The 8,215-nt window shown below is 54.6% G+C and overlaps 1 protein-coding gene across 1 annotated transcript in view; it reads left to right on the forward strand.

Annotated features, from left to right (window-relative positions):
- NT5M (5',3'-nucleotidase, mitochondrial) overlaps nt 1–7,553 on the forward strand; it is a 7,719-nt gene extending 166 nt beyond the window's left edge. Inside the window, exons 2-6 of the mRNA XM_026859173.1 lie at nt 3–252; nt 3,611–3,711; nt 4,197–4,257; nt 4,660–4,774; nt 4,970–7,553. Coding sequence (XP_026714974.1) covers nt 3–252; nt 3,611–3,711; nt 4,197–4,257; nt 4,660–4,774; nt 4,970–5,127 — 685 coding nt within the window. The 3' untranslated portion in view covers nt 5,128–7,553. The remainder of the gene's footprint in view (nt 1–2; nt 253–3,610; nt 3,712–4,196; nt 4,258–4,659; nt 4,775–4,969) is intronic.
- Nucleotides 7,554–8,215: the final 662 nt, after the last annotated feature.

Consider the following 8,215-nt stretch of genomic DNA (forward strand, 5'->3'; position numbering starts at 1 on the left):
AGCAGCTTCTTGCACTTTCGGCCTCGGCGCTGCGGCCCCCTCGCAGGGCTGGGCAGGGGGGTCGGCCCCGCAGCGGGGTCCCGCAGGGCTCTGCGGGTGCTGGTGGACATGGACGGGGTGCTGGCTGACTTCGAGGGAGGCTTCCTCAAGAAGTTCAGGGCCAGGTACCCCGACAAACCCTACATTGCCCTGGAGGACCGGAGGGGCTTCTGGGTGTCGGAGCAATACGGGCGCCTGGGACCTGAGCTGAGTGTGAGTCTATGCATCCCCCGGCTCTGCGCGTTCTGCTTCGCTCGTGAAGCTGGAGCTCCGGCCCCACGGGACCCACTGGCCCCCAGCTCGTGGGTGCAGCGCTGGGGAGGGCTACGGGTGCTGGCCGGAGCTCCCACCAAAACACAGGTACAGGTCTGCACGCAGGAGGGCTTCCAGCAGTGCCCTTTTTTCCCCAGAAATGCAGCATTTTTCATGCACATTTATCTCTTTTTTCTTTTTTTTTTTTTTTTTTCCTGCATGCGTGGATGGAGCTAAATGCAAGGAAAGGAGATCTTTCAGAACATCTGTTTTAAAATACCCCAGATTGCATAGCTGGGGTTTTCTAGCTCTGATTTGGCCAAGTTGCATGGATACTGTTCCTAGATGGATTATTTCCTTCATCAACAGCAATGTGAGGGGTGGGACGCAGCAGAGAAGTTGAGAGCAAATCATACAATTGATGCATCATGTGAGGGCTTACTTAAAACAACCCCAAGCCCTCCTATGCCTGAAAACTGCCAAATTCATTTTAATAATTAAAGCCTAAAAGCAGAAGCTTTCTTTATGTTGTACTTTATCATTCAATGAAGGGCTGCAGAAAATCGGTTTCTGCCTCTATAAGTTTCCCATCTTTGTGGGATGTCTGTGGTCTCATCTGCGGATTGCAGTTGCACTAGTTGAAAGGCGTTACAGCAAATAAAAGTACTCATGTTGTTAGTAGTACGATGGCTACAGGGAAGGGAAGGTGAATAAGGTCCGAGGCTCTCCCACCAGCAAAGTTGTAAATGAGCTGAAGGAATAATATGTCCTCTCTAGCTGGGATTGCTGAAAGGGAAATGGAGGGCATCATTCATGCAGTAAGGCAGATGTTAAAAGTTTGGCAGTGGTAATGCATGATAACTCATTTTTTTGCTTGATCTTAACTGCTTTGGATGTGTTAAATGAAGTTAGCTCATCTTGCGTGTGCTGTGATCACGTAAAACCACCAAAGTCTTGGGCTGAACAAATAGCAAAACTTCCACAGACCAACCTCAGGGCAGTACTGATTTCACCCGTGGTTTTTGCCCAGGGATAAAGAGTAGGAGCTGCTCTGACTATGGGCACATGGGCTGTTCCAGTGCCCCCTCGTCAGAGATCACCATCAACCTGCTGTAGGAGGCCAGAAAATAAGAGCCAAAGAGGACAGTGAGCTGACGGTCCCAGCTCTGAGAGGGAGAACAACAGCTCAGCAATACACCGAGCACATAGATGTGGAAGGATGGGGAGCCCTGGACTGGACAGACAGGGAAATTGCTCATGGGGAGGCATAAGAAGAAGGAGATTGAGGGTCTGTCCTGTCTGGCACATGGTGGGATTCCCAGCCTGGGGGATTTTTTCAATCTGCGGGGCAGCATGCTGGCTGTGGTTCCACAGGGAGTTATTCTGGCTCTGGGAGCCAAGCAGGTCTTTTCTTCAAGATGAGCTTAGTTCTTCCCCCATCGAGCTTGATTGCAAAATGCTTTTGAACATAAGTGGAAGTAGAATAGCTACGGAAGTCCTTGCTGTAAGAAAACACTTCAGCTCAGTTTGAAGTGCATTTCTACATCACGCCACGTTTCTCAGATGTCTCTTGTGCAACTATAGTCGGTATCTTAAAAATAAAACATTGCTGCTCAGTGGTCTGTAGCAGAGCAACTGGAGTTTGAATGTTTGCTTGGCCCTGTGGTGAACTGTTAGGGTAGCTGTCCTTCTCATGGTGCCAGGAGGCATTTCTGCTCTCTTGCACCAGATCAGCATGTTTCATTTTGAATATGTAGGAAGAAGGCTTTTCCTCCTTCTTCTGAACCACCAATGTTTTCTGCTGCTCAGGCAAAAAGTTAGAGTGCAATAGTTGAACTTTGTAGTCTCTCCTTTTAAGTTGGGTGTCTGGTCTTCTCATGTTATCTGGGATTTTTTGAGAAATACAGGGTTAGATTCTGGCATGTCATGTTAAATGCTCAGTGCCCAAATATGTAATGGGTTCATGCATTCATCTTCCTGAGAGCAGGCAAGGTGTGCAGCCAGCATCTTGACACAGGCAACCGGTTGGGATGAAGCAGAACATGACTCCCCCAGTGAGCCCTGTTTGCCCTGGGGCATTGCTGCCCTGAGCCTGGAGTTCCCAGGAAAGCCCCAGTACAGGTGTAATAAAGGCGAATGTGGTGGTTACCCACTAGATTCCGGCTCACCAAGCAGGAGGGAGCTACAAGTCTTGCTGGCATATCCAACCAGCCTATTTGTTACTATGAGCTGTAAGAACCAGCACACAGGCATCACTGAGGTTGCTCTCTCCTACCCTGTGCCCTGCCGACTTCTCCATACCCTTGCAATACAAGGCCAGAATGGGCTTAAAGTTCCTTTTGTCCCTGTTCCCTTACCTCAAATACAGAAACAGAGGTGCTCAAAATGAAGATCAGTCCTTCAGGGCAGGGATCCCTTCAAAATTTCTCCCATCTGCAGCTACAATGCTGGGACAGGGCTGCTTCCTCTGCCTGCAGCTGCGTCACAGTGCTCCCAGGCTCTCCTCCCCGAGGACCCAGTGTCCATGCAAAATAATTGCTTTGCTTGGCAGCTGATAAGCTGTTACCTGTTTGAAGGAGCGCAGGGGATGCTGTTCCTTAGAGGTGTGCTGGACCCATCGCAGGCAGCCCCTGGACTCTGCCTTCATCCCGAGGTTTTGCTCCCCGTGGTCTCTCTCTGCTGCTCTCCCTTTGCACCATACTAGTGCACCCCGGCTGCCAACCTGGATGTTGTTTCAAACCCTTGCCCGGAGGTGCTGCATTTGCCTGGTAGACCTTGCCCGGGCATCCCTGAGGAAGACCATCTGCACTCATCCTGACATGCATTTCATCCTGTAATATACTTTCTCCTTTGAGAGCAGCCCAGCTGCTATTTTAAGTGATCTCATTGAGACAAATAGGCCAGACAGCATCTGGAGCTGAACAGCATCACGTTACAGCAGGGCTACCAAGCCATGTCAGCCAGATCCATGTGGAAGTGCCTCTCTGGATGCAGACCCGGGGTTTAGTTCAGTTCTAGACAATTTCTTGTGTTTTGCCTTGAAGGAACATGCTGCTCCTTCTGTGTCTGGGGCTGCACAGGGAAAACCAAGCCTGATCCAGCCATTGCCGATCTGAATTGTATGGGATGAGTGCGGATCAGTGGGTGGGAAACAGAAGCACCCACAGAGGCAAGTGGGCTAGCAGGAGGGGACTGGAGCCAGCGCTTCCACCTTTCTCAGTCACTATTCTCTGTTCTAGCAGAGGGTGGGGAAGATGCACATCTAAGGAGAAGAGTAGCAAGAAGCCCTGTGCAGTAACCGCTCTCTTTCCCCTCACAGGAGAAAGCCATCAGCATCTGGGAATCCAAGAACTTCTTCATTGAACTGGACCCGCTCCCCGGGGCTGTGGAAGCTGTGAAGCAAATGGCAAATTTGGCAGAGTGAGTAGGAACCTGCCCATGGTATTTGGGGATGGACAAGGGAGCAGCAGTGGTTTTGCAGGCTTATCTGCCTGTTGGCAGAAGCACTGAATATAACATCAGCATTAAAAATACCTCCTGGCCTGCTGGGCATGGAAAAAAAGAGAGGGCTTTGAGTCCTGGAGCAGCCACCAAGAAAACTGGCTATGTGCAGTCCCTTTTCTTCAGCTCTTTTCTCCCACAAGGGTGGTGAAAAGGAGAACAGGCTTGTGCCGTGGGTGTGGGTACATATCCTGGGGGTGGGATCCTGCGAGATGGGGGATTAACGCCTTGAATCTGCCCGGTTTGATCTGTGTGTGGCAGGGGGTCTGCTTTGGGCACCTGCCTGCTCAGGCATGGAGGGGGTCTTGCAGAGGCAGCCCAGTGTATATCAAGGGGCAGAAGGGTCCAATCGGCGTGTTTGGCCACCGACTGACACTCTGCCCCTATTTTTCTCCTCATGGCAGCACCGATGTGTTCATTTGCACAAGCCCCATCAAGAAGTACCGCTACTGCCCTTATGAGAAGGTGAGCAGGCCCGAATCCCAGCTCCCCCTCCCGTACCGCACTGCCCAGCGAAAGCCAGCTGACCCCACATGCCTCTGTCTGTCTGTCTGTAAAACAGCAGCGATAGTTCCTTGCTCCACCAGTTTTGTCCCTAAGCTTCTTCGCAGAGCAGCAGCTCTGCTGTTGGCCAAGCTCTGCCATTCGCATGCACTGAGGCGCTTGGTCTTAGTATTTCATCACGACATCAAAAGCTGCTTGGATTGAAAAGAACTTGTGCTCCAGCAGCATCCGAATCCTTCCCACTAATGAACTTATAAAGAGAGGGACCAGGGCTCGTGCTGTGCGCTGCTGCCGCGTCGTCGAGCAGCCCGTGCCCTATCCATCAGCCTTCCCTGTGCTCACCGCTCACCTCTCGCCTTCCAGTACGCCTGGGTGGAGAAGCACTTTGGCCCCGAGTTCCTCGAGCAGATCGTTTTGACACGGGATAAGACGGTGGTTTCTGCTGACCTGCTTATAGATGACAGGCCTGATATAATAGGTAAGGGAGGTGTGGGGTGGCAGGAGTGACCAGAGGCAGCCCCGAAGGGCAAACAGCATCTGGGGGTGATGGGTGCTGGTGTCTCCCTGGCTCTCCTAGGGTTGTGTCCACAGGTTCCTCATGTTGGAGTAAGCTCAGCCTCTATGTCTCATGGAGGAGTTGTCCAGAGAGCCGACCTCTCTCCTTGCTTTGCAGGAGCCGAGCTGAACCCCAGCTGGGAGCACGTGCTCTTCACGGCCTGCCACAACAAGCACCTGCAGCTGAAGCCCCCGAGCCGCAGGCTGCAGTCCTGGACCGACGACTGGAAGGCCATTCTGGACAGCAAACGCCTGCCACCCGTCCAGGACGCCTAAACACCAGCCTCCCGCAGCCACCCAGGGCTGCGGCCACCTGCTGATGTCCCTCTGGAGTCCTTGCTGAAGGCTGAAACCACAGATAGACAAACAGACAGTCTCTGCTGCAGAGAGGAAGAGGAGGGTGAGCTGAGGCACCACAGCCGTCCAGACCCAGAGAGCAGGCCCCAGCCTGGCTGAGCCACAAAGGACCAGCAGCAGGACTGGCCCTGTGGACCCAACAGCCTGGCTGGGGCATATTTCCCACTGGCTCCTGGGATCTCTGCGCCACATCTGCACCCGCCACGAGGCCAGCCCTGCGTTTCTGACGGATGAGCTCACCCTCAGTGTGTCACTGCCCTTGTCCAATGCACTGCATGGCACAGACCAGCTCTCCATCCTCCTCTCTACCTTACGGTTGGGGATCATGCGAGTGATTTGTTTCATCGTCATGGGGCTTCATACTGAGCGGCTGCCTTGGGGGATGTTTCCTCCTGGTTGGTGCCTGGGTCTGGGAAGAGGGGAGGCTGGAAGAGTGGGAGGAGCAGGCAGACGCTGCCCAGGCTCCCTGCACTGGCTCGGCTGTATGTTCCTTACAGCTGATGCAAGGGGATGGCTGCAGGCTTCCCCGTGGGAAGTGTTGCAGCAGGATATGGGGACAGTACCGCTCCTCCAGTGGACCTGGCCGTGGGGTGAGAGCTCTGAGGCACTGTTACTCCTGAGATGTAGCTGTCCTCCAGCCAGTGGGAGGGATTCCCTGCTTGCCCTCATCCCTGAGGAGCTGACACAGCTTTAAAACTGGGATTTTAGAGCTGATTTGGGATGAAGGCAGGGGCTCTTCTCCCACCTGCTTATTGCTTGTGGGCCACTCACTGGGAGCATCTCTAGGGCAGCGAGCAGGTAGCAGTGCCAGTGCCAGCCTTCCTGGGAGCGGGGCAGTTCCTGCAGGAGCTCATGGCTCACCCTGCCAGCCAGCGATCGGACGGTAACTCTCTGGATTTCAAAGCCAGGAAGCCCCTGCACGTGCAGGCTGCATGATCAAATCACCCCATCTTCCTCCTGGTAGTGGACAACATCAGCCTTCAAGGAAAACTCTGGGCATGTGTCCACTGAGCACCTTGCTTCCACGCAGAAGGTCCTGGGTGCTGCGTCCCACCGGGGTCAGGCACTGGGACGGTTGATGCCACAGAACATCCTAAATCCTCTGGTGCGGAGCCGCCCGGGAAGGTGCTGCTGTGTGGAGAAGTGGAGCTGGTGGAGGAGCTCCAGCCCCGCTGAGAAGCGGGTACAGCAGAGGCCCCATGGGTGTGCAAAGGGCAGGCTGAGGGTTGCGCTGGTAGAGGATTGTCATGGCAGCATCCGTCCTCACATACCACAAGGGAAGAAATTGGGGCGCCACTGCTGTTAAAGGCTGGGGAGCCCATCAGAGGTGCTCATGAGACTGTATCACAGAGTTAGTTTGTTCTGCAGCTGCCTGCAGCTCCACCCCTGTCCTGCCTCTGGATATCTGGGGATGGAGCATCTGCTGGCCCCGCTCTCCTCATCCCGGGACCTCTGTGGCGAGGTGTGTGGCCACCTGGCCCGTGTGAAGGGGCTGCAGCGTATACAGCCGTCCATGCCAGCCACCACTGCCAGATGACTGTGCCAGGGCTGCCGAGCTCTGGGAGCAGCCAGTGCTGCTGGGAAGCTGCAGCTGGGCACCAAAAAGGGAGTGTTTGGACCAAGGGGCAGCTCCAAGAGGGATGCTTGTTGTGTAGCTGTGTGCCCACAGCCTCTTCCTCCCCTGCCCGGCTCGTTCCTGCCTCCCCAAGCTTGCACCACTCTGGCCTTGAACTGCAGCAACTCGTTTGGCGCCAGAGAAGAGACATCCCAGCTGCTGGGGAGAGCCAGGCCTACGGCAGGGCCATCAGGCAGACACGGCCCAGCTGTCCCAAGCTCTCGGCTGCCCCGGCAGAGCCCCGGGGATGCACTGGGTGCGTCAGGACCAGCAAGTCTGCGTCACTGCTGACACCGCAGAGGCCATGCGGCGCCTGTCCCCACGCCGTCCAGCATCCCACCACATGCTCCTGCCCTCCTGGCCCGAGGACTTGCTGTCTGCAGGAGGAAAATTCCCCGCTGGGACATGTAGCCTCATGGGCGGGGGCGGTAGCCTGGGCTTGCCTGGGGTTAGGCACCCCACGCTGCTTGCTCATGCGTTTGGCTTGCTTCTCTTCTTATGGGCACCCCATCAGCAAAAAACTATGTGAGCTGAAAGCTACATAGCCAACAAAACCTATTTCAGCAGCGGCAGTCACCCCCCCACCATGTCCGGGACCTGGAGGGGCTACTGAAGTCGGTGCTTCCGAGTCTGTGCCTTCCCCGGCTGCCGCAGGGCCAGGGACAAAGCCTGTGTTGTCTTGGGTCTTTCTGAAAGTTGTTCTGTCTCTTGGATGGTGTGACCATGTAAAGACAGCGTGGTTGTTCCTTGGTGGTGGGAGTTACATAGCACAAGGATCTTTTTTTTTTTTTTTCTTTCTTTTTCTTTCTGTTTAAGCCGCTGTGTGCTTCTCTGGATAGTGGATTTGGTTTGGGCGGGGAGGGGGTTGATAATTGGGAAGGGTGTTTGCAGTATGCAGCCACCCGAGATGCAGCTCCATGGCCAAGAGCTGTCTTGGCTGGGGATTTGCAGGCAGGGAGCTGGGACAGTGGGTGAGCACCATGGGCAGCTGCTACAACTGCTGAGCATCACGTACCCCTTTAGCCCCACTGGCTGTTGACTCCTTCATGCAGCCCAGGTGGCCTCATGGGGTTTGAGCTGGTCTTTTTCCCAGCAGCACCATTTAAACATGAGTTGCCCAAGTTCTCCAGAGCCTTCTCACAGACTGTCCTTGAGCCAAAACTGGAGCTGGCATGTCGTTACAGCTGTCCAAAGCAGCCATCTTCCCCCGAGTCTGTGGTGGATCTGAGGGATGTGGCGCTCTGATGACCAGCAGGTCTTTCCTCCTTGGTGGGACATGTGGTACCAGAGAGACCTTGTGGCTTCACGCCAAATATACTTGAAAGCACAGCTGGAGTTTCTCATGCATGAGGCTCCAACTCAACGCACAGAAATCCTGAGCAGGTAACTGGC

The sequence above is a fragment of the Athene cunicularia genome (assembly GCF_003259725.1).
Source record: "Athene cunicularia isolate RWA chromosome 14 unlocalized genomic scaffold, athCun1 chr14_part1, whole genome shotgun sequence".
Taxonomy (NCBI): domain Eukaryota; kingdom Metazoa; phylum Chordata; class Aves; order Strigiformes; family Strigidae; genus Athene; species Athene cunicularia.